Below are 27041 nucleotides of genomic sequence, written 5' to 3'. Positions count from 1 at the left end.
GAGTTAGATGAGTCTTACCAATAATCGCATCACTGAATGTAATTCAAGATTTCACAGAAATATCAGTACTGATGTTCTGTTTGTTGCCCACAACTGTTTGTACCTAGAGCCTACCTAGAGCCGGGTTCTGCTTGAGGTTTCTTCCCGTTAAAAGGGAGTTTTTCCTTACCGCTGTCACCAAGTGCTTGCTCATTGGGGAATTGTTGGGTCTCTCTCTCTGTAAATTAAAGAGTATAGTCTAGACCTGCTCCATGTGAAAAGTGCCCTGAGATGACTTTTGTTGTGATTTGGCGCTATATAAATAAAATTGAATTGAATAGAATGCCTTTATTTTCATTGCACAGCTGTACAACAAAATTTAGTGTGTCCCTTGTGCGTTACATACAATATAGATAAAACAAAACACAAGCAGTAGAATCTTCAACAGACACATGCACTGCATATTTAAGACTACACACATAAATAATTATTAAACAAGTATGAATATATACTTAAAAAAAGTGAATTGATAAAATAGTCTATATATTGCACTTAGTCCCAGAAATATGTACAGAGTCCAGTTCAGTAGGATAGTCCATTATCTATTCTATAGATGTGCAACTTTCCAAATGGCTAAACTGACTACATATTGGGAATCTACATGGTTACTTTCTTGCCTGAAAAAAAAAAACTCAATAAAGTGACATATTAAGAGTCCTACAGTGAAAATTTCAACCTGGCTATTACTGCCATTACTGCCAAGGCTCAGGGCAGCACTACTTCTTCCTCCTCTCATGTTGGACTGAGGGCAGACTGGACACCACAGTGACTCACTATCACCCCGTGGTACAAAGTGGTATTACGAGACAGTATGGGCCAAAGCTAGGGAGTTTTGAGGACACAAACAGACAACAAATGGATTGTTAAAAACAGTTCACACAAGTGCCACATTGACTACTGAGCAGCAAAGGTGAAGTACAGTAGATAAAGTAGCTTTACAAACTACTCCAGGGGCCTATTCAGGAGTTTCATCTCAGGGTTAGTCTACTCAGGGTTAGATCCAGAGTTTGTTGAACCTGCTGTGTGGAACACATGTCAGGTATACAGTGAATTACTCTGCTTTTTCTCTGTTGATGTTTTTTTTTCTTGTTTAAAGGGTTAGTTCAGCCAAAGTTCTCACAACCTACTCACCTATGACAAAAACTATGTTCATGCCACAAGGTACTGTAGCAAGTGCACACTGTAGTTGCAGGATACATTCAAGTTTTTTCTTGTAATTTGTTTTGTAATTTAGGCAAATCAATCTGTGAATTATCTTAAGTGCATTCCCTCTACATGATGTGTCTAGCGTTAACACCCTGTTTCAACTGGAGATAAAAAAAAACAATAAGATGACAGGACATGAGCAATATACCATCAAAATGCTCTGTCCTTATGACCTGAAGCAGCCTGACTTACCTCAATCTGTCTCTACCTGACTATTTCTTTATTTGGCTCTCTGGAAGTCATGTTTGTGTAGTAGTATGTGTGTGTGTCTGTGTGTGTGTGATGTAAGTCTTGCAATACAAGTCTGACATTTCACAGGAATTAAGTTGGACACCGCAGGGATTCACTCATCCTGCCGTCAGGTTTCTTTCTGTCTCCTCCATCTCTCATTTCTCCTCTGACTTTCTCATTGTCTCTCAGGTCAATTCTCTGAGCCTGAATTTAGTGTGAAACTGGAACAACGTTTCCAAAGCATCAACAAAGGTTGCTACTTCAGATCCCATTCCCTGTTGGTTTGTGTTTGTATTTTGAGTCCTTAAAGGCATATGAACCATTTGAAGCAGGGGAGTTCTCATAAGTTTTAGCTGAGTATATGTTTTTCCTTTTCTTTGATTCATTTTCTCATGTTATGTGCCAAGAGAAAAAAAAGATTTGCAGCGACAATAGCTCCCGTTATTCTGTCATGTCTGTAAGGCCTTATTTGTTTGTTTCACTTACTTTGGAGTCTTCCGCTAGTCTGAAATTGTGAAATTATGTGTGGAAAATATGAGAAAAAAATAAAATCTGTGCAGTTCAAAGTCTATACAGCTGTATATTTGGCTGCAAAGTATGATTGTTGCCATGATAGAACCCTGCTAATACACTTAAAGCTGCGTTAATTGATTGTTTGGTCATTTGGGGTCAGTGCAACAATCCGACAATGCATCCACATATCATCAACTTTTAAGGTGATATGTTTCAACTTGTAAGCAAATAGTTGATTATTTTCACATCCAGCACTTACGGAGCAACATTATCATTCATTTGGAGTCGTGTTTCTGCCCACCTGGTGAATGTAAGTCCAATTATCACTCTCTTTTAGCTCTGTTTTTGCTCTCTACCAACTCCTGAGGGAAATATCTGTCTCTTTAGCTGCTGGATGCTCCACTGTGTTCACCAGCTAGTCTATAGCTGTTTGCTGTTTGATGCTGAGCAGATATAGGTTTACTGAAAAACTGCTGGAAACCAGTTGATGAAAGCAGACTTTGCAAGATGGCAAACTAAAACAAGGATATAAAAGAGGCTTAATGGGGGGAACTGCAGTGATTATTATCTGTGGGTTCTTCCTACTAGCAACACCTTTCACATTACACATAGTCATCTGATCTCTTATTAATATAAAAAATATTGATTAATGCAGCTTTAAAACTGCATTCCAAATCTTTAGCGTGAAGTTCAAATAGAGCTAAAATATCCTGGTTACCATACCTATCCTTACATTAGATTTTGGATACTGAGGGCCAAAATGTTTCTCAGAACATCAGCTTAGTCCTTGAACTTGTGACTTGTGACCCCTGGTCACAGATTGCATAACTCTTGTTGTTAGCTTAATCAGAGAATGATTTTTTTCTTCTGATTGTTTATTTAAATATCTTTGAGAGGTCTTATATATAACTATCCAAGATTGTATCCGGAGAAAAATAACTGCACTGGTGTTTTGTTTAAATCCTTAGAATAATAATGTTCATGTTTACTGAACAAGCAACCTCATGCGAGTAATGACGTGTGTACCTCAGAAAGAAAGGTGGAACCAATGTGATGTAGTTATAGTGCTGAGGGTCTTTGTGCCCAGCCCTGGATCTTTTGAGGATGATGAAGCTCATTGTGAGAAACACTGGTGTATGACATTTTAAATTACTTTAAACAGTACAAAAAAAAAAAAAACATGACCATGAAAACAGTGAGTGGAACTGTAAAATGAGTCTACAGAACAGAATCTGGCTACATGAAGCTGAGAAGTGAGTGAGCAGACAGGCATCTGTGCCAGGCTGCCTCTCTGTTTTGCCTGCAAAAATATAGTCCCATGTGTCTGAAGCTTTGACAGGGAAATGTGATCTCCTCTCCCTCAATGTGGTCAGCCCTCCCTTCTTTGTTATGTATAAGTGAGACTTGGGGACATAGATACTTTCACTCAAATGAAACTGAATACATGCCATATGATTTGTGCTCCTGATTTGTGATAATCACATTCTCTTTTTCACATTTCTCTTTTTATTCTAAAGCCCTGAACTACAGTACCAGATACATAAAACACAGGAATAAGCATATGCACTATTTGTAACAGATTAATACAGTTGCATGTATACATGGTTCTGTTTGATAAATCTATCATTATGTCATTGTGCACATATCAGGCCTCTACAAATAAACAACATAAGAAGGAGGAAAAATCACTCACCTTACCTTCTCCGCCAGTCTGTAGACACACAACAGCAATGAAAAGAACAGCGGAGAAGAAAAACAATCTGTGTCAAAATGTAACAACAGAGCAGCTGTTGTGTCACACAACACATTTATAGAAAGCATAATTCATCATTATCAGCTGTAATATCTTATTAAAGTCCCAAAAGACAATCAATCATTTTTGGAAAGTGTAACACAAAAGAGGACAAAATAAAAAGAGCAAAACTGAAAATAAATAAAATGATGAAATAAAGGAAAACCAAAATAAAGCTCAATGAACTAATCAAACTGAGCTTACAAAGAGCAGTTGATAAAACAAATATGATGAATGCACCATTGATTGGCAGATTATAGAAAGCTGTGTAGACTACAAAAGTCATTAGTTCGCTTATTGACTTAAATATCACGATATAGTTATTATATAAATAAAAACATCAGGTCCAATACAAATCTGTCAACACATTTATTAAAATCACAACTGGACTTGCTTGAAAAAAAAAATACGGACAACCAGAATCTCACTACTGTAGACTCTAAACCCTGATATCATTTCATTAAATGAAACACATCTATCACGCAATGATCAGATTGATTTTCCAGACTACTGCTGGTTTGGTAACAATAGGAAGTTACATGTAAGAGCCAAAAAAGCCTCAAGAGGAGTTGGTACCTTGGTTAAAAAACTATCTGTTGGAACATTTTAGAATAAACGTGATGGATAAAACCATGGATGACCATGGATAATAGGAATATGTATGGAACACCAGGAGCTGCAATATAGTCTAATTATTTTGTGATACAGTGTGCAATATACCTAGTGACAAAAACTTCTGTCTCAAGTAAGAAAGGGGCATATCAGTAAATGGGTAGGACTAAGCCATATTGGAATGCAGAACTAAAAAAACTTAATATGGAGTCGAATAATAAAGGACAGGCAGAGAGGGAATTTCTAAAATGTAAGCACCCACTGACCCAAAGACAACTTAGGGAACGATGCAGGCAAACTCAGTTTATTTTATACAGATCTATAAAAAGCAATTTAGACCAGGACAAGCATTGCAGCTGCATTGATTACAAAATAACTCACAACAATTTTGGAAATAAATAAATAAACTTGGCCCTAAGAAATTAAAGAAAATCTTAATTAAATTATACTAGATAATGGTGACATTGACAATAAAAAGAGGTAGTATTTGGAAAATGGGAGAGAGATTTTGTAGATTTATTTCTAGGAAACCATATTCCACTTGGTTTTGATGACACGTTCTTATATATTTGTGCTATAAAATGTAAGCTGGAGATGGCTATGAATACACCAGGATATAGCCCAAATACAGTTCTGAACCACAATATTACTATAGAAGAAGTTAAAAGGGCTATAAACAAAGCAAAATTGAATAAGGCATCTGGAATGGGAATCTCCACATCTCTTAGAGGTCCTCTTTTTTTTCTTTTCAAGACATGTTTAGAACATAATATAATCTTGACAGTAGTCCATTATTAAGCCTGTTCCAAAGTCATCAAAAAATGATCCCATAATACCCCTCAATTATAGGGGCATCAGCCTCCTTAGTACACCTTACAAATTGTATTCTAATATACTGAACAAAAGGCTCACACAACATTTAGAAATAGGAAAGTATCTTGTCAATGAGCAGAGTGGATTTAGAAAGAAACGAACCTGTATTGATCATACACATTCAGTATCAAGTATTATTAGAAATAGAATTGCCAAAGGCAAACCTACTTTCACATGTTTTGTTGACTTTCAAAAGGCTTTTGCTTGCCTTTAAACTTATGGAAGTGAGTGTGGATGGTAGATTCTATAGAGCAATCCAGACCCTGTATAGTTGTCCAGTTGCCTGTGTTGAGATCAAAGATATGTTACTGACTGGTTTGATACACCTTTTGGAGTAAAACAAGATGATATACTTTTTCCACCTCTTTTTGCATTATTTGTGAATGATTCAGCTCTACAGATTAAGGAAGCTAATTTAGGCGTATGTATAGATGACATTAAATCGGGTATTTTATTACACATGGATGATATAATTTTACAGGCTGAGTCTGAGTTTGATCTACAGAATATGTTAAACATGATTAGGTTGTGGTGTTATGAGTGGAGATTAACAATAAATTAGAGCAAAACACAAATAATGCATTTCAGAAAGAAAGGTATGGAAAGAAGTACACAAATAATTAGTTTTGGTTCAGTCGCTTTACAATATGTTAGTATCTATAAATACTTGGGTTTCTTTCTTGATGAATTTATGACTTATGAGGTTGGAACTGGGTCCCTCACTGACTCTGCTGGGAGAGCTTAGTTATTAACAAATTGAAAGTATGTAATGATCTTGGTTATTCTACATATACCCAACTCCATGATGCATGTGTCTCCCCCATACTGAATTATGCTGCAGGGGTGTGCGGTTTAAAAGAATCTAAAACTATAGACTCCATACAGAATAGAGCTATAAGATGTTTTCTGGAGGTTCATAGATTTGCTCCGATTCCAGCAGTTCAGGGAGACATGGGCTGGGTACCAGGATCTGTACAACGAAAATGTGAAATCATCCAACTGTGGGACCACCTAATCAAAATGGCAGAGAACAAAATAAATAAGAAAGTATTTATGTGGAGCAAATCATACAGTTCTCCATGGGCAAAGGAGCTTCACTCAATTTTAGAGGAAGTGGATACGCTGTATATCTACAGGAATAATCTGTGCTTGCAATGTGAATTCCATTAGCTTTTACTGCAATTTGAAGAAAAATGGCTTGAAAACATTCTGTCAAAGCCAAAATTAAGAACATCTATTCATATCAAACAGAATTTTGGCCTTGATTTATATGTTACATCTTGTCTATCTAGAAGCCAAAGATCTTTGGTTTCACAGTTGAAAGCTGGTATTCTTCCTGATGCAGGCCTGAAACTGAACACACAAAAATGTTCATTCAAACAATCAAGCCTCAGATTCTTGGGCCATGTCATTTCCAAAGAAGGAATTCTGCCTGACACAGATCATATATCAGCCATCCATTATGCCCCAGCCCCACACAACCTGGTCTCACTGCGGTCCTTCCTAGGACTAATCTCATGGTACAGTAACTTCCTGCTGAACTTAACTACAGTGGTGGAGCCGATACAAACCCAGCTCAATCTGATGCAGATAACCCTCCAAGCCCAAAATTACAATAACCTATGTTTTGTTTTCATTTACAATATGGTAGAATAGACTTCAAGATTTTCAATTGATTTATCTCTTGATATTGCCAAGATGACAGTGTAATTAACATTAAAACGTGAAATAACCATCTCTATGTCCTTGTTTAAGCATACTGATCATTACTCTATAACTATTGGAAACATGAGGTAAGAGACACAAGCCTATTGTGGACGTTACTGTGGTGGATCCTTAAATACTTGTTGTGACACTCTACACTGAAAGCATAATAGCACTGCAGTTCATACTTATTTTTAAGTCTATGATGCAATTGCATTTTCTTTCTCCCACAAAGATGTATAAGTAGCCTCAATATCAGAATGTGTTAGAAGCAGCCTCTGGGCTCCCGCACACTACACACACAGTGAGACTGGAGATTTTATATTCATTTCCACTTCACCATCTCATCCTCACTCTAGAAAACCATGTGTATAATGATCTGAAGTGGGTTAGGGTTAGGGTTAGTGCGTAATGCACAAATTCTCACTATACAGCTGTAAACAGTTTATGTGAAGGTAACCATCTATGTACTAATCCTTTGCACAGCAAATCTGTTTTTTATGAAATATTATGATTGTTTTTGACCAATATAGTGAGGAAAACCAATTAACTTAATTAACATATCTGCTGAATTGCAAACTATTCATAGTGAACGTATCTGAAAATGTGCACTTATAAGGCGTTTCATTTGTTTTCATACAGTCTTGCAGTATATCTGCTGGCAGTAACATATTTATGGTTTTGTTTAGACACTCCCAACACTTGGTTAAGGTTAGGGAAACATGGTGGTCTTGGTTTAATGCTGAAAAAGTCAACAACTACTTGGACTCTGGCTCTGGCTCACAACTTCTACTATCTCTGGCTCAGTAACTGATGTTTCCTGTGATTCATTCAGAAGAGTCGGTTTGAAAGGGAGCAGAGGCAGTGTGCCTCACACACACACACACACACACACACACACACACACACACACACACACACACACACACACACACACACACACACACAGACTCACTCACTCACTCACTCACTCACTCACTCACTCACTCAATCTTTTAATTACTCTCTCAGGTGTTGAGGAGTGTTTCCAGTTGACAGTGATTCATCTCTGAAGGTCTAGAGAGCAGTGGATATCTTATTGACAGGAACACAGACACTAGCACTTTATGAAAACTATAGGAATATTACAGCTCTCATGTAGTTACATTCATGTGTTCATTTGCACATTTGCCATCAATACCATGCAACAAAAGCCAACAAATGACTAATACACAGTGCACACTGTACTTCTAAGAGCATCTGGGATCCATCTATACAGGCAGATTTGAATGTCACAGTGAATTTTTACACTGATAAACACAAACACACATAAAGGCTGGATAAACATACAGTGATTTTGAATGCTGCCTGTTTGAAATTAAATAACAAATTAATATGAGCTATAGGCTGAACTGAAGCTCATAGAATAAAACATTATCTGGCAGCAGATTCCTAATGACATCGCACACAAATGCACACAGACCGTCGCTCACACACACAAAAATGCACACACGCCTGAGGGCAGGCAGCAGCAGTGCTAGGCAAAGGGGGTGTTAGAAAGTAACAGTTTACAAAGAGTTTTAACTCGTTAGATCCCTGTGTCTGCTGCCCTGGGACACAGCTGAGGCTGGGAGGCTGCGGCACAAGGCAAGAGATTTAGAGGGAGAGAGGGATTACAGCAAGACAGAGGGAAACAGAGTAAAAAAAAAAAACGAAAGATGAGGGAAAGCAGGCAGAGACAATCAGCGCAAGACAGAAACAGAGAGAAGACAGACCAAGCAGCAGCTACTATGGCTTGAGACTGAAGCCAATGCAGAGGTATCTTAAAGTGCAATGCCACCAATGGCTGCTAGATGCTCTAATTGCTCAAAAAGCCTCAACTTCTCTCTAGAAATACTAAGTCAATCATTTTTACAATGTGTCATTATGGTCTCAATCACTCTCAATCATTCAAACACTTCAGGACCTCGAAGAGTGTGACAAGCAACACCCCACACCCTTCATTTAGAACGTTGTGGCTCTAGATGGAAAAGACAACACAGACCATAAGCTACAACTCCGAGCCTCAAACTGGCTCCAATGTAAACCAGTGCTTGACATCACACCTCACTACATCCATCTTCATATACAGACTATGAGACAGACTCAAGAAACTGTTCTGAACTTGATATTAGGAGAAAAACCCTGAATAAATGCGTCATTATCCATGAAGTCAGTGGTCCCCAATAGTCTAAAAACAATAATAAGCAAAAACTGTGTAGTGACTGGGTGGTGTGGTGGACTGAAAAGCAAAAGTCACTTAATTTCGCTAATACGCAGAAACAGGGTCAGAAATAGAAATTGAGGAAAATTAATCCAAGGGAGCAGGCAAAAATCTCAAAAACCTCAAAAACAAGACTAGGTCAAAAACCTAGTATATGGCTGGACCGTGCATGATCAGTGTGTGGAATTGTGGCCAATTTGTCACAGGCATAGTCCGCGGTAGTGTTTTAATGTGAATTCCTGGATATTGAATGTTTAACTGCAATTTTCTGTTCCAGTAATATTTGCTGGTAGTGTACTGAAGTAGCATATCACATGACATGAATAAACTACATTTGAGTCAAAAAAAGGTTGTAAATGCAGTTGCAAGAACAATACTTTCCACTTATATCTTGGGATGTTTAATGTGAAAGAGAACTTCTTTTAATTCTAATTGTAACTATTCTAATTATCTGTTAACTCCCCCTGCTCTTTCATCTGTTTCACTCTGTGGATGTCTCTGGTTTTTCACTCTGCACTGAATGTTTTGTCAGAGTGATGGTTATTTGGAGTGCTTTAACTGTGCTTGAACTGTGCATGCACCTTTTTTCTGCCTCTTTCCCGTTGATCATGGAGGCTGCGGTGAAAATTATAATGAAATTTTTGACAGCACTTTGGGTACAATTCAGGAGGCTCATCTCTGCCTGGTTACCGCAGTTACAGTCAAATCAAGCGCACCTGCAGAGCAGCTGCCCCGCACTAACCTGATATAACAGCTACATGAGTCTCATGTTTAACCTGCAAGACTTGTTTTAATGCTGTTCTTCATTGTTTGTAACGTGAAAACATCAGAGAAATGAAAACGCATCCTGGTATTAGTTCAGTTATAAAATCAAGTGTCTCTGCTGCTGGCTGTTGACAGCACTGTCAGCCGGAGAGTCGATCACACTGGACAGTAGAGGAGGAGACAGTAGAGATGCTGGTACGTGTCTGTTTAAAGAGGAGTTTAGCCAACTTCACAGCATTAACACCAGAGCTGAGAGTGTCAGAGCTTGGAGCAGGAAACACAGTCACTCTGCATCACACTGCTGTCCTCTGCTTCCATCATCTCGATCAATTCATTTTGAAAGAGCAACGGCCAATCGGGAAACTCCAACACTGGGCCGGCCGACCAGTGGTGTAACTTCATCACTCACTCAGGCATTCACTTATTCAGTCACTCACTCATGGACAACTGTGCTTTTTTTCTTCTTTTTCTCTCTGACCTTTTCCACTCCACCTTCACTTTTTGGGACCTTTATCCATTTGTATCACCTAGCTGTATTTTCCAGTTCAAAGTCCACTCTTTCTGTCATCTTGATCTGATTATTTCCTGCTTGACCTCTGACATTAACGTTATATAGACACTAAAGGGGTGAGGGAAGGATGACGGCAGTGCTTCCTGCACCAGCCTTACGGTACATAGCCTTTTGACAACTGGGACCGCGTAACCAACAATCAGATGGGCTGTTCCAACATCAGGTGGGCTGCGGCCGGCAGGTCAAATTTTCTTCCCCACAATTTTTTTCCCCACATTGCTGGTAGCCTTGCAGCCCACTAGGTGAGCTGACCCATCTGGCATTTGTCAGAGTTGCCAGATTGCCAGACCAAGCCTGTGTGTATCTGTGGGGAAGTGCCAGCTCGTAGTCATAGTCCTGCTGTTAATCATTGTTAAGTTAACGTTACTGTTTGTCAGCCTTAAATATCTTGTTGAACTCTGAATATAGTTGAAATGGCAGCGGAGCCATGTGTTGTATTTACTGCCACAGAAGACAAATAAATCTCAGTTGCACTTTATTTTATGGTACACTGATAAGACGTAATAAACCGTACTTTGTATCTATTGTTTTTGTCTAATTTGTACAAATTAGACAAAATCTAGAATTAATATGGTCTTTATTTGACAGTAAACAAACACAGTGTAGGGGTCAATCTCTACTTTTATTCTTTGATTCACTCGTCAGGGCACCACCTCCTTTTTCATGTTAGAAGGAAACGTTTAATTGATCAGTCTCAAATTAATCCTAAATTCTTTTCATAACAGTGACCTCTGTCTGCTGTGCTCAAATGAAACCACAGCAACGACTTCTTAAGATAAATGAAGACATTTATTAATATAACAAAACATCGTAATAGTACATGACAAAGAGAATAATAAAACAAAAGAATAATAAATTTAAATCATAGTAGGAACACTGAATATTAGGAAATAGTGGCTCGAAGTGAGTGACTTGAACCTAACTTAATGCTATAACAACGGGGAATGCTAAGAGAGCTTCGGCTTATCTAATGAAATTATTTATCACTTTATTTTATCAGACATTAACCTTGATCACAAGGCCATGTTATGCCTTACTGTTGAGGAGTTTCGTTGTAGCTGATGTCGTCTCTGCAGGTCCGGATTGTGCAGGCTTTTTGGGCGGGGATGATGGACCAAGGGTGAAGCTGAGCAGTTGTTACTGGCTGAGCTCCCAGTCGACGTAGTGAAAGAGTCTGTCGCTGAGCTAGTGAGCCTGACAGATGGTAATTTCAGTCCGTGTGGCTGTCTAGTTTGGGCTGGCGACCAGAGGTCCGGCTGAGGTGTTGCTGTCTTCTTCAGAACAACGTGAGCCAGCGCTGAGTTCAGGCTTTTGCTGAGTCTTTGTGATATTGTTGAGTGTTGGAAAATTTACTCTGGCTGTTCTTACTCTTTAGTTGGCTAGAGTAATTACTTTGGTCAGATGAACTTCAAAAGGAAAATACTACATGTTAAAATGTGAGCTTTCTTGTTAAGAATTATAAAAGCAAATATAACTGCACTTCTCAATAAAGGATTAAAATGTGCTCATACTTGAAGAACAAAATTTATTTAAATTTAATTTAACAGATGTCTAAGTAAAACTCAAAGTAAAATAAAGACACAGTTCAAGAACTTGTTGAGGGCCAGCCTAAAGACATAAGAGATGCGTTTCAAGTCTTTATCACTTTCTGAAGTCTTGGGCATGTTGAAAAGTTTCACTTTAGTTTATGGTACAGTTCTGTTGTAATGTGTCACAGATTACCCTCTAAGAAGGTCTAATAAGGGTCGAACAGTGGGAAATAAAGATGCAATGTCCTGGCGGATAGTGACATGACATTAAATGGTCTGATGTCTTAACTGGTATGGGAGTTGAGCATTGAGGAAGCATGTACTATGCTATGTATTACCTACAAAATCCACAGGACTCCGGAGAACATCCAGGTGGGATGTATGCAGTAGTGTCCAGATGTGTGGACTTTAGATTACAGTACATTTTTCTCTTAATGAGCAACAAATGACCCTGCAAGAAAGTGAAATTAAACAAAGGCCATTCAAAACATATTTACATACATTTGGCTACTGATTCTTACAGCTTTGGATTGCTGGGCACATTTCAACAACAAAATAAATTAAAATAAATAATCAAAGTTTATACCATATCTGGTTCAAAAGTTCTGAGACACTTTTACTGCTCCATGGAATAAATTGCAGCTCATTCGTGTCACTACCATCAGCAAAATGTATCTATACAAAATTCAGGAACTCTGCTTTGCTTGATGGACTGCATAATTTATTTTTATTGTAAAATGTGGATCATAATATAGCCTACATGTACAGCTACATTCACAGTTTATACTGCTCACCCAGCTCTGCCGATCAGAACACCTCTGTCCGCCCTGACATCAGCCACACACCGCTCTCTCACTCACTCCTCTAGCTTACCATTAGCCGTTAGCTTGTACACTGCAGCTAAAACACGAGTGGTGCCTCAAACTGTCAAGACTGCTGTATAACACAACTGCTAACAAAAAGTTCTGTCCTTAACTTTTAAGCTACATTAAGTAGCTTTCCAACTGTTACATCTATGTTTCCAACAGATACACCCCGCTATAAATACATAAAAAAATTCCTGATCATTTGGCTCAGCGGTGGCTTGCAAAAACTAGGCTACACTTGAGGAGACCCTGAGTATATAGAGTTGAATTTTCAATGAAGATCAAATACAGTTTCAGACCAACTGAATTAAATTTCATGTAACGTTATTACATTCAGTTTGCTGGAATTCAGCTCCAAAATAATAAATTTAACTTCAAATTATGCTATTCAGTGTCCTCTGTATTCAAAATGGAGAGCAAATCTGTCATTTCATGAACATGTAGTTGAGAAAGTCTGGATTGTATCACAGATATAGGTCTGGCTCCTGTGTTCTTTTGGCTTCCAGAGAAGGCTGTTCATGTTCACCAACTGACTTAACTTATTAATTGAAATGTCCCCGCCACAGCAAGGGGATTTGTAAAAGTGGGAATTGTAAAACAGAATGCTGTTTCCCTTTCAGGACCCTTTTTTTGTTGCTTAATAGCCCTGGCATTCATCTCTTGTGTGGGAGTCATTAATTTAACTTCATACACTTTGTTTAAATAGTTTTACAGCTTATTTGCTTTTTTTTGATTACACTCAACTCAGCTCACTCAAGCTTACCAACTGACACATACACACACACACACCTGTACAATACACACCAGCATGTACATGTACAAATTCAAGTGTACACATATACTCTGCATACACATCATTTCCACTTTCTGCAATACAAATCTGCAGTGTGAAAACTGTGTGTGGCTCTGAATGTGAGCTGTGAGAATGTAGATTTTTTATGCTGTAATGTGACACAAACCTCCTCCCTCAGAGTGAAGGAAGCTTTGGCAGGCTGATGCGTTACACACACATGCACACACACTTTAAATGCAAGTAGAAAAACTGTTTCCCATGAGAAGACAGACTCCTTGGAGGAGGAAGATGGGGGATGCTCTGTCATGCATCAATGCATCATGCATACACAAACACAGGTGTCCACCCTTCTGAAATACATTTATCACTGTCACTTACACTGCAGTATAGCATTAGGGTCTTACTGAAAGGGGGCTCAAACCCTTGTATCCTGGTTGGTCTCGTGTACAGCAGCCTTAGCTATATTTAGTAGCCAAGGTCCTCAGATGTGTCATGATTGCTATCTTCTTGTGTTATGTAACACATTACTGGAGACAAAGTCTTAGTATTTTGGCCCTGCTTGTGTTGGACTTTGTGAAGATGGTCAGTCGGTCTGTACATCCAGCTCTTAGTTCCTGAGCAAGATATCATCAACTATCAGTGGTGGAAAGTAACTAAGTACATTTACTCAAGTACTAAAACTCAGTACAATTTTGAAGTACTTGTACGTTACTTGAGTATTTCCATTTGATACTACTTTATACTTCAACTCCACTACATTTCAGAGGGAAATATTGTACTTTCTACTCCACTACATTTATTTGACAGCTTTAGTTACTTTTCAGATGAAGATTTGACACCATGGATAATATAACAAGCTTTTAAAATACAACACATTGTTAAAGATGAAACCAGTGGTTTCCATCCTTTTTGGCTTTTGACGTCTTACAAAAAGCAGTGTGTTGTCAGGGTCACATTTCACATGTCTATGAGTTGTTAACAGCTCCGCCAAATAGTGATTTTTCCCTCTAAACTTCTCACATGCTTTCATTTCAATAAATGTTCAAATGATCCAATATTTCACCAGAAATCAAAGATTAGAGAAAAAGTCCAAAAACTGAAAACAGATTTGTGTATCAGCACTTTGTTTTTTCTTCTTTCCTCTCCCATTAATCATCTCACGACCCCTCAGATTTATCTGCTGACCCTTTGGAGGGGCCCGACCCCTAGGTTGGGAACCACTGGACTAAACTAGTTAACTGTATGTTAAGTAGTTGAAACTAGCTCCACCTCCAGCAGCTACAACAGTAACATGCTGCTTTAACACTGATGCTTCAGTATTAAGTTTTTCTTGATTGCTTACACACTTTAACTGGGCCTATTAACTAAACACCCGAAACTATGACACCATCTTCCAAAAGACAGACCCATTTCCCAAACCTATAAACACTATTCCCCTGTTTTCACTCATGTGCTCATTTAGAAAGCACTGGTATTCAATATCATTAACTCAAGTCAAGTCATCACAGCTGGAAACCAATTAATACACAATTCTCCAGGTGGAGTCAAAATTGTTCACATACCAATCAGTACCAATATAAACCAATCCCACTGGTTTATATTGGTAAATACATGGCAATTATTTTACTGTATTCTATGTTTTTTTTATCTGTTGCATATTTTTACAGTACATTTACTTTTTCACTCAGTTTCAGTTTATTTTACTACAGTACATTGAGGAATTAAAAAAAATGAAAATGTATATTTTTCTTTATGTTGTGTTCATCATATAAAGAGGTTGTTGAGGGGAAAACCATAAGTGCCATTATTCATTTTACGTTTGTGTTTTGAATTGATCTCATCAGTGTGTGATGCCTATTTTGTAGTGTGTGTGTGTATTTGATGGCTTTTGTGTGATGTCTGAAGGTAAAGTTTGGTTTAGATGTAAGATTTCATGATCTTGAGTGGAGAGTTTGGTTTTGACATGGAAGTTTGAAGTTTGTGAAGATGAGTGTGCAGTTATGCATTTGTGTTTAGGATTTTGGGAAATGGAGCATACTTTCAAGAAGATGTGTCTCAGGAATCGAGAAATATTGTAATAATCCAAACCACTACTTTTACTGCAATACTTTAACTACATCAAGCTGATAATACTTATGTACTTTTACTGTAGTAGGATTTTCAATGCAGGAGTTTTACTTGTAATGAGGTGTTTTTATACTGTTGTTGCCAGCCTGCCATGAAACATGGCCTGAATATTTATTGTCCCCAGAGGATGATGATATATGGATTTGGTGACCCCCTAACCTTTCCTCACCACCAGCAGGAAAATATGTCCCCTTGTCCAACACTTAAGTAAATGAGAAGATATCTAAATCTGTTTGCTGGATTTCCATTAAATATGGAAGAATAAGAGTTCATCATCCCCAGATTATATATGGTTTTTATCGAGCACCACCCTCAGACTAAATTGTCAATTATCTCATAAATTAATGGACGGATTACTGTAAAGTTTATAGAGTGCCTTCATGTTCCCCAGGGGATAAAGCCCTTTGATTGTCAACCCTCAGAATGAAATGTATATTTTTAGTCCCATTACTATTACAGTTTTTTACTATTGGTTCAATACTGAGTCCGCATCTCAAAAACTTTTCATGCAGTCAACTTTACCAACACACTGCTGTGCACAGCTGCTCATTTTGCACACAAAAGCAAATCTTTCCAGCAGACACAAACACAAGTCGTGTCAGAGCACACTGAGATAAAAACACTAACAGATGATCTTTTTATGGCAGTCAAAGTTTAATCACTTTTATTGTGCATAAGTTGTTTTTTAATGGTTGATAGTGTCAGACATATGTATATTGTATATATGTAGTTTTTAGAAGTTGATAGTATCAGCAATGTGTATATTGTATAAATACAGTCAGATGTGTAGCTCTCTATAGAATGTACTACAGTATATCTACAGGAACGATAGAAATGCAGCAGGAAAACTTTCAATGGGCTTTATTTCTGAAACCAATGTCTTGTTTTTTGGTTGAATATAGATGTATATCAGTGTGGTTATGATTCGGCAGATTGCTGTCTATATGAATACATGTGTACAGTGTATATACAGTATCTGAACATAAACTGAAGAGTTTGGAAGCGTGTAAAATGTTCTGTATATCCACAGAGTTTTGCTGCTTGTTCGTGTTTGAGTGAGAAAAGTATTCATAACATTTGAAGGCTGTAGTCACTGAGTGCTTTCTGTGTGAAAACTATGCAAATGTGTCACAGTTTGCTCCATAAATGTTGCTGTTGTGTGGACTATGTGGAGAGTTTTGAAGATGTGGACTCAGAATTGAACCATGCAGGTAACCAATTGTAAAAAAACTGTAAGGCTCTGCAAATACCAACATTGTCAGTATGTTGTCACCTGCTTCGAATGTTATTGCTCGATTGAATGGTGTTATCAGTGGTTATCAGACTCAGATATGGGTCAGAAGGGGCCTGCTACACCTGCTAGTAGGTTCAGAAAGCTGTTATCATCTATTCATGTGGTTGATCACTGATCATCTATTGATAAGCTGGATCACCGCAGGGACAACCCCTATGTAGGTCTGCGTCCATGTCACGTGATTGTCATGTTTCCTTCAGCGAAAACAAACAAAATGGCTGCCATTCCTGTTATTCTCAGTGGAAAGTGCGATATTTTAAGATTTTATTTTATTTTTTTCAGCATTGAAATGCATTTTGATAACATTTCTAGCAAGAAATTTGCATTTGATTTTCATAATCTTTGTTCAGTGAATGTATACGAATGTATATGTTTAGTATGTTATTTACTGGAGCGTACAGGTTCATTCGACTGCAAATAAACAGTCACCTGAACCTCTATGACTGAAAACTCCAGTCATGGCTTCATCTTTTCATCTCTTCATCCATACTTCTCAACGTGTAAAACTGAGCTAACTTTCTTACATTAAAAAACATAAAAAATGTCTACATGACAAGGTTGGAATTAAAATTAGTGTATATAATTCTTACACGTTCAAACTGCTAAAACGATCATTTAATTCACGGAACTGACTATGATTTTATATATGAATTGGATGCTCATCAATGCATCTTCTACTGAATTCTCTCAATACCAGATTTGCTGTTAGGTTAGTATCATGCTGGGCCCACAAATATGTAATTGGTTGAGTTTTAATGGACTGGGATAGTGGACGAATAGTCTTAAGGCTGACGGAATAAAGACCTCTTCTTTTACCTCATTAAACCTTTTGTGGAAAATCTGAGACAATGTTTAAATTAAATTTTTTTTTTCTCCTCTCAATCCTCTCTTTGGCCTCTGTCTTTATCTTTTATCTATCTTTATCTGTCCCTCCCTCCATCTCCCTCTTTGTCTCTCTGGCATAAACCTGTTCAATACTACAGAAGAATGACTGTAATAGGCATTTATTCTACAGAGGCTAAATAGATCTTTAAAAGGATGTATCCCCTCCCTCTCTATCTCTCTCTCGAACTTCCATATTTTGCACTGTGTGTCTGTATATATGTGTTCTCAGGAATATGGACAATTTCCAGGCCAGCTTATAAATATTCATGATGAAACTGGCTGACTGGCTCCAGTGCCAAAGAAGACCATGTAAAATCCCACCTCTGTTTCAGTAGCCAAAGCACATGGCAGACAGGCTTCTGGGTTATTTCCAGAACTAGAATCACTACAGTTATTTCTTTCCAGGAAACATCCCTGAGTCACCACTGGTCAGTCCAACCAGGAATTTGCAAATCTGGTATTGAGAGAATTCAATAGAAGATTCATTGATGAGCAACCAACCTACAAGAAGTGTCAACACATCAAATATCTTATAAAACTTATGAAACAGTGCACTAGTATACATCAAATAATCTACCTTACAACCTCAGTTACAACTCCAGGAGAAGTTAAATCAAACCTTGACCAAAACAAACCACATTTTCTGTAAATACATTCATACTTGAGGCATTTTATGTCCCCTGAAGTTGTCTTCTCAGGCAAGAAGTTAAGCCTTGGGTGTGTACACCCCTTACAAGCTCTGCAAACCATTAACTAGTACTCATCTGATTCACCACAACACCAAGGATCTCAATAATCAGAGTCATGTATTATATTTGTTAAAATGTCTATTTGTATAATTGTGAAATATGATTATCATTTCAAACTGTTTCGGAGATGATCTCATTATATAACCATTGTTATCCATATGTGAAGTACTGGAACTTGCTGTGTATTTGTATTTGCAGCATGTTTATTGTAGTCTTCTTTTATTCAGTCTACATCTGGAAGAGACTGAGTTTAATTTGCTCTTCAACTAACCTGCATCACGTTTATCTATCTATGTTTTCAATTAAATAAGTCCCGGAGTCTACATAAAAGAAGCACATAATAACAATTTACCATCTTTCTGTGAGCGTAAATAGGCTGAGCAAAAAACATTCAGTGTAAATGTCCTGTCCGTCTGTTTTGCTGTATGTCCTCTCAGGAATCGCTGTGATCTGAACAGTGAAGATCTGAATCGTCAGTGGTGTAAACCAGACCCCGTCCTCAGTCCAACCATCTACCATACCAAGGGCTTCCTGTACTACCTCAACAGTATAGGACGAACTCCACTGGTGAGTCCCTCTGCGGTCTCTTTAGGTCTAGTTTTGGTCTGGATAAAAATTAAAATTCTCTTTTTGTGCTGGAACGATCTCATACTAATCGGAGCCTACCCCTGCAATAACTATTATTTCCTGATTCCAGATGCAATGCTGAACAATTAGAGCTGATTTTCAAATCAATGAGAACCTAATTATCAAGAAAATGAATGCCTGATCATTTCAATTTCCCCTCACAATACCTGCAGCGCATTATTGAGCCAAACACTAAGACTAACAGTGTGTGAATGTGTGCTGTGTGCCGTTTGTAAGTGTGTGTTTGTATGTGTCTTGCTGAAACTGAAATGTAATGTAATGAGGCTTTAATGAGAAAGACCTATAATGAATTGACCTTGATTGGCCTATTTAATTGTTCCAAATTAGAGTGGTGAGGTTGTTTTTCAGGCTAATTTACATAATTAACTGTTGCTGTAGACTGACATAGGGTGAAAAACATGTGAACTTTCAGTCATCAAGGATTTGTTAACCTTTTCACTGCCTGGAGATTTGCATTTGAAAAAACACAATGCTTAGAATTGCATAGCTTTAAGCAGAGGAACCTCTTGTGGTCGCAAATGATGGCTGTTGTCTCTCAGAGGCAAAGGAGGAAGTAGTGTGACATTAAAAAGCCATGAAACCTCTCGGGGAAGTAATCAGGGTGGACAGATCAACAAAGTGTGTGACTTTGACACAGATGTTTACATACTGTTCCTACCAGCTGTCAGCATTGAGTTCTATTAACCATGACCATGATCTTTCCCTAAACTAGCAGCACCTCTATCAGTTATGACAACATTGTACTCAACAAAGTAACTGAGAGAGAGTGAGTAGCTGGGACAGAATAACTGAGTAGCTGACACATAAAACAGTTTATCTAGATTATCTAAAGCAGTTTATTTGGAGGTTAAACTGAATGTGAACACACCTAAAATGTAAATTTTAATGATAGCACAGGAAATTGTGGTAAGGACAGTACTGTAGGCCAAATCTGAAGCAGGAAGTGGGTCTGAAAAGTGTGACAGACAAACAGTTTACAGTAAAACTAACAGTTTGGGTAATCACTTCCAAATCAGTTTGACAACTGTCGACCCGTTGGACCTATTTTTATTTGGCCACATTTGGAGATCTTACCAATTACTCTGGTGAATTCAGTGTTGTTTGAAGAGAAATGATGGCCAGTGCAACAGAATAAAACCCATGCAGTAATAAGTTCATAGTTTTCCTTCATTCAAACAGTTTTTTTTTCACGATCTTATCCCCAACTTTAACCAAGTAGTTTTTGTGAGTAAACCAAACAAACCTTGTGGCAGATCAGAAAAAGCTTATATCAATCCTTTTTGCATTTGTGTCATTTGTCATGATTTTAGAAGTCAATGACCAACAGAATTAGACCTGCAAGCAAGTATACTGAGGACCAAGCATGCTCTCCAGTGGTGCTCACTGCCAACCCTGTCTCTTAGAAACTGTGTTTACTACTACATTGCATCAGAAAGAGAGAATGTTGTTAATGTATCTGGCAAGTTGCAAATATGTTGATACTTAATGTATATCTAAAATGTTAAGTAACATGATGTTTCTTGTTTTTTGCAAATGATCTGATCTTGCAGTATAATATCTGATAGTAACTATATCATTGTTGATCTCTTTTTTTGGTCATAGGCTCTGTCAGCACTTGGTTAAGGTTAGGGAAAGACCATGGTCTTGATTTAATACAGAAAACACAAACACACACACAAAAGGTGTGAATAAACATGTAATCGAGGTTGTTTCAGTTATTTAGTTTGAAGACCTTTCTGAGTATTTTACGACAGATTCTGCCCTTGAATCACCTAATCTGCCCATATCTACTATGTTTCTGACTGATGATGGTTAGCTTGTATCTTCCACAGCTGGCAGGAAGTTTCAAGTTTTCAAGTTTCTTTTATTTATTTAGCAAACAGGTTTTGCATCCAAAGACAGGCGTATGTATACACATACAAGCATAAAGACATATACGTGCATAACACATAATTGTAAAAAACAGAGCAAGAGTAAAATAGGAATATTTTAAGCACAAATTAAAACCCAAAAACCTGATTGAAATAAAACAGATTAAACACAGTTAAAAGCCAGAGAATAAAAATAAGTCTGCTTGTAGAGCATGTTCTACAAACAGAGTTTATGCTAGCACAAGTATTTTAGCCAACAAGGACCTAATGGGAATTATAAAGGCTTTTAGACATGTCAGTACATGTTGATGTTATAACATTTTGTATGTGTAACATAACATCTACATCCACTGGACATAAACAACCATAAACTACAGTTAGCGATTTTGTTTTCTCATATTCAAAGATGTAAACATTTGATTACGGCCATTCTTTCCGCCGTGTGTTCCAGACAAACCTTTGTTTCTCTCCCTGTGCTTGTCTGTCAGGTTTTCTGTGACTACCATGGCCACTCTCGAAAGAAGAATGTCTTTCTGTATGGCTGCAGTGTGAAGGAGACTCTCTGGCAGTCTGGCTCTACTGTTGACACTGTTGGGTTGAAAGAAGACCCTGGATATAGAGTAAGACACACGCACACACACAACCATAGAGACTTCAGTTCAAAATGCTGTGTGGTCCTCTCTTTATGTCCCACTGCTGCATTTGCAACAGTTGCAGTTAAAGATCTGAAGCCATGGAAATGGCTGAACAATGTCTGCTACTGCTTCTGCTGTGGGTTCTAAATGTCTCTCTCTCTCTCTCTCTCTCTGTCCGTCTGTCTGTCTTCTCTAGACCCTTGCAAAGACTTTGGATCGCATCTCACCGGCATTTTCTTTCAACAGCTGCAACTATTTGGTAATAATAATTAACAACAGCAGTTATAATGATGATAGTAATAGGTTCTGTCATCCTAATCATTATCATACGTCTGAATTAATATCTTTGACAATTAGCATAATCAGTATGTCTGTAATAATTTTGGTTTTGGTATATGAATGATCATTATAATCCTCCTCCTTATTACATCCTCATCATACTCATCATCCTCATTGTTATCATCACCATCATCATCACTGTTATAACATTTAGTGTATATCCATGTCAATCCAAATGAACATTGAAACATGTTCCTCCTGTTCATACTGACCATTAGAAGATCCCTTCATAATGCACTTACAATGGAAGAAATGGGGACAAAATCCACAGTCTTCCTTCTGTACAAAAATGTATTTGAAAGTTTATCTAAAGCTAATATGAAGCTTCAGTCATCCAAATGAGTCAAATCAAGTAGATATCTTCAACATTACAGTCTTTTTTAGTGCCAAAGTCCCTCTTTTTGTTACTATACTTCCACCACAGCTCAACAGGGACACACTGTCTGAGGAAACACAGAGAGGGAATTTGATGCTAAAAAGACTGTAAATGATATCCACTTGATATGACTAACTCAGACTGATGAAGCCTCATATAAGCTACACATCAACTATTAAATGCATTTTTGCACAAAATGACTGTGTGGACACTAGGGGTGTGTCTGAATAGAAATACGTTAGTCAACAAAGCACAAATAGTGGGTTTTTTATGAATATTTGTTTCATAAAAGTATTTCAAATTTATTTGTTTTCGAGAAGACAAAAAATGTCAAATACCATCGTGCAGGTCAGTTACATTGCTATCTCAGTATCTCTCCTCTGCTCCACTGTTATGTCTATCAGCAGGTGTCAACAAGGGGAGTCACATCCACCTGCTACATGACTCACATTTCCTTATTTGGACATCAGTCCCAGAGTTGGGGGTGTTCCCCAGAGATAAAGCTGAACTACTGACACAAGTAAAGTTCTAGAGGGACTCTCCATAACCTGTTGTTCCCCTTCTCCTTTCCACAAAGTTAGGTTGTAAAAAATAGGCAATAAATGAAAAGTGAAAAGCAAGAATCACCTTTGAAGTTCTTCCTTACATGTTACAAGGTGTGCTGTCTCTGTGTTATGGGCGTATTAATAGGTAGAGGTCTGTCTGCAGTGAGGCGATGAGTGAAGTTTTAGTTCAGTAGTCAGCGCAGTCGTCTATGATCTGGGAGACTGCAGTTCAAGACCCAGTGTGGGGACCTCCTTCGTAAGGTAGTTTATTCTTAAATACGTATTGTAACATTTTAATTTTCTAAAATTGAAACTGTAATAAAAACAAAAAATTTAAGCCTCTCTCCACTTTTATTTGAATACAAATACAAACACAAATCATTTTTCTGCTTCAACAAATACAGATACAAATACAAATACTGGCCTCTCTGTACATCCCTAGTGGACACACTGTGGATTTTGGCCTCCACACTTACATTGAAAGCAACTTTGAAAGGGATCTTTTAATATCCAGTATGAACAGGAGGAATGATTACAGCGAGGAAAACCTCTTTCACTGTTACTATGGACACCTGACTGTTGTTTTAAGACACTTGAAAAATTGTGATTCTATCCTTTAAATATCATTTACATCATATGGGCTTAATTCATTTTTACCTGTATTCTGAATTTGTTTACAGTAATATTACAAAACAACTAATGTCACATTAAATCAAATCATATTTGAGCTTTTTCTCTTTTTGACTCCAGATTAATTTCTAATTTGAACTCATCAGGTGGAGAAGTCTCGCTCTTCCACAGCCAGGGTGGTTGTTTGGAGGGAAATGGGCGTACTGAGAAGTTACACCATGGAGAGTACTTACAATGGGTGCAATCAAGGAATATACAAGGTGTGTGCAATTGTGATTGTGATTGTGTGCAAGAGCCCCAAAGACATCCTGTCAGTCTTAAACATTTAACATCTCTCTCTCTCTCTCTCTCTTTCGGGTGTAATTAAGTCGCAGGCGGATCACTTGGCGGCCTCAGAGAGCATGTATCTTACTGTACTGTAGAGGTAGCCTCCAGTCACCAGTTCTAACTGTTATTTATAGAGCACATAAAACTGCAGCTATAAAGTGTCTTCAGCATATTATAGAGTAAGTGCAAAAGCCCAGAATAATTAGTGTAGCTGCTAATAGCAATGTGATGATAGTTATAAGTAAAAAGGACAAAACACATGAGGAAAAAGCGATCTGTACAGAAAATAACAATCAGAGGAACAACGGAGTGAACATTTGAACCAAACAGCATACAAATATTTGGTTGCACTGGTGTCATATTCTGGTTGCATCATCAAGGACTCAACCTCTTCACATTAATGACCGATGTGTTGATGCAGCGTGGAATTGATTTCTAACTCATGAATGTAGGATAGGATAGGAGAGGCAGACTAAAAGCCAATCAACACAGAGTTTTGAAGCATCAGGGACATCTGGCATGTCACACAGAACATATAAGCTTCTATTCTATCAAATGTATCAGTCTACACAAATTCCAATACACATGTATCACCATGCAACATTCCATATTTTGTTACACTCTGAGTCTTTTTTTCCCTCTGCTGCACTAAGTGAGGCATAATCTCCACAGACAGTTGTTTGAATCCCACAAATGTTCCGCTGTTTGTATTTTTGAATTCATCAACAGTATCTGTAATGACCAATCAAGAGTCCAAGTGTTGTTCTGAGCTCTCTGGTTTCATAATAGGCTTATATTTTATAAATAAAACAGATGACTCTTTACATAAAAACAATGCCATGTTCTTCCTGTATACTACCCATGGAGCCTGCTTGAAACATACATTTGTCCAGTAAAGTTCTACTGTCAGTCAGTGTGGTGAAGTTTGACTGGCAAACTTGGGTCTTGAATTTGTAGTTTTGTCTACAATTCCTGTGTATAAATCAAATCAAATCAAATCAAGTTCATTTATAAAACACATTTAAAACAACCAGAGTTGACCAAAGTGCTGTACAATAAAATATGAAAAGAAAAATTAAAGAAAGTAATTAATTAAATTAAAGAAAATTAAAACAACATAACAAGGTAACATCAAAACAAAAACAAACAAAAAAAAAATAGTAAAACACGAGGCTTTAAGGACACACAAGAGAGAGAACATGTGGGTCTTAAGTTTGGCCTTAAATGTGTCTACTGAAAGGGAACACTTAATTCCAAAAGGTAAACTGTTCTAAAGTTTTGGGGCAGCTACAGCAAATGCACGGTCACCCTTACCCCTCAGCCTCGATCGAGGGACAGCAAGGAGCAGTTAGTAAGAGGATCTCAGAGATCTGGTGTTGGAAAAGGGCAGACGAGCTCTGAGATGTACTGGGGCGCCAGGCTGTGTAGAGCCTGAAAAACAAATAAAAGGACCTTAAACTCAGTCCTATACTTGACTGGTAACCAATGCAGGGATGCCAGTACAGGTGTGATGCCGTCTCTCTTCCTTGTACCAGTTAGTAGCCTAGCAGCCGCATTCTGCACTAGCTGCAAGCGAGACAGGGATGAGTAGCTAATACCCAAATAAAGGGCATTACAGTAATCCAGTCGAGAGGAAATCAAAGCATTTGTGACAGTCTTCAAATCAGGAAATGAGAGGGGCGGTTTCAGTTTAGCAATGTTTCTTAGCTGGTAAAAACAACCTTTGACAACAGAGTTAACTTGTTTGTCAAATTTTAAAGCTGGATCGAAAATGACACCAAGATTTCTGGCATGGGTATGAAGGTTAGGGGCCAGGGGCCCTAAGTGATTTGCTATACCTACCTCTACGTGAAAAGTGCCCTGAGATGACTTTTGTTGTGATTTGGCGCTATATAAATAAAAATTGATTGATTGATTGATTGATACCCCCACTGGAGTTGGAGGGACCAAATAAAACCACTTCTGTCTTACTAGCATTTAACTGAAGATAGTTTTGTGCCATCCAATTTTGTACATCCTGGACACAGTCAAGAAGGGACCTAACTGCGTTATTATTGATATCACCAGGTTCTAATGGGAGGTATAGCTGTGTATCATCTGTGTAGCAATGATAGGAGATATTATGTTTATTGAAGATGGAGCCAAGAAGGAGCATGCATAAGGTGAATAAGATGGGCCCTAAAATGGATATCCAGATGACAAGAAGTTGGCTTAGTGTGTGTGACTGTGTCTATGATATGAGCAAGGGACACAGGCTCAAATTTGCTAAGGACAGCAGAACATGGAGGGAAGACGGGGGCGTTGTAGGCAGGAGGTGAAATAGCAGATCAGATGTTATCGATTTCACTTAAGTTGAGAAATTCATCGCAGGTGATTGCGGTTGGCAGATGACCAGTATCAGCAGGGTTTAGGACAGAGTTAATTGCGTCGAAGAGTACTTTGGGAGAGTGGGAATTTCTTGAGATTATGTCAGCAAAGTATTTTGCCCTCACGGCTTTAACAGATTGTTGATAGATAATGAGAGAGCTTCTCATCATTTCGTATGAAACTTGAAGTCTGTCTTTTTTCCATTTTCTTTATGCTTTTCTGCATAATTGCCTGAGAGCATGGGTATTGTCGTTCAGCCATGGTTGAGTTTTAGTTTTAGGTTTTCTAATATTGAGTGGTGCAACAGAGTCCAAGATGTCTGTACAAATAGAGTTAAACTGGGTGATTAGCTCCTCTTTACTCATACAGGAAGAACAGATCATGAAGTCATAGGACAGGGAAGAGGCTTTTTGATGTGTTTTTCCTTCTCTCAGTTCCTGACTCATGGTTGGACAATTGATTTGTGCTCTTATCCTGTCAACCTGTCTTGTTACAAATACAGGATGACCTTA

General features: G+C 37.9%; 1 protein-coding gene across 1 annotated transcript in view; it reads left to right on the top strand.

Moving 5' to 3' along the window:
• Positions 1-27041, top strand: part of LOC121897583 (cytosolic carboxypeptidase 4) — a 168968-nt gene that overhangs the window by 121693 nt on the left and 20234 nt on the right. The window contains exons 21-24 of the mRNA XM_042412155.1: positions 19229-19358; positions 21799-21930; positions 22142-22204; positions 23982-24095. Coding sequence (XP_042268089.1) covers positions 19229-19358; positions 21799-21930; positions 22142-22204; positions 23982-24095 — 439 coding nt within the window. The remainder of the gene's footprint in view (positions 1-19228; positions 19359-21798; positions 21931-22141; positions 22205-23981; positions 24096-27041) is intronic.

The sequence above is a fragment of the Thunnus maccoyii genome, chromosome 5, assembly GCF_910596095.1.
Source record: "Thunnus maccoyii chromosome 5, fThuMac1.1, whole genome shotgun sequence".
Taxonomy (NCBI): Eukaryota; Metazoa; Chordata; class Actinopteri; order Scombriformes; family Scombridae; genus Thunnus; species Thunnus maccoyii.
This window is presented reverse-complemented; position numbering and strand designations above follow the sequence as displayed.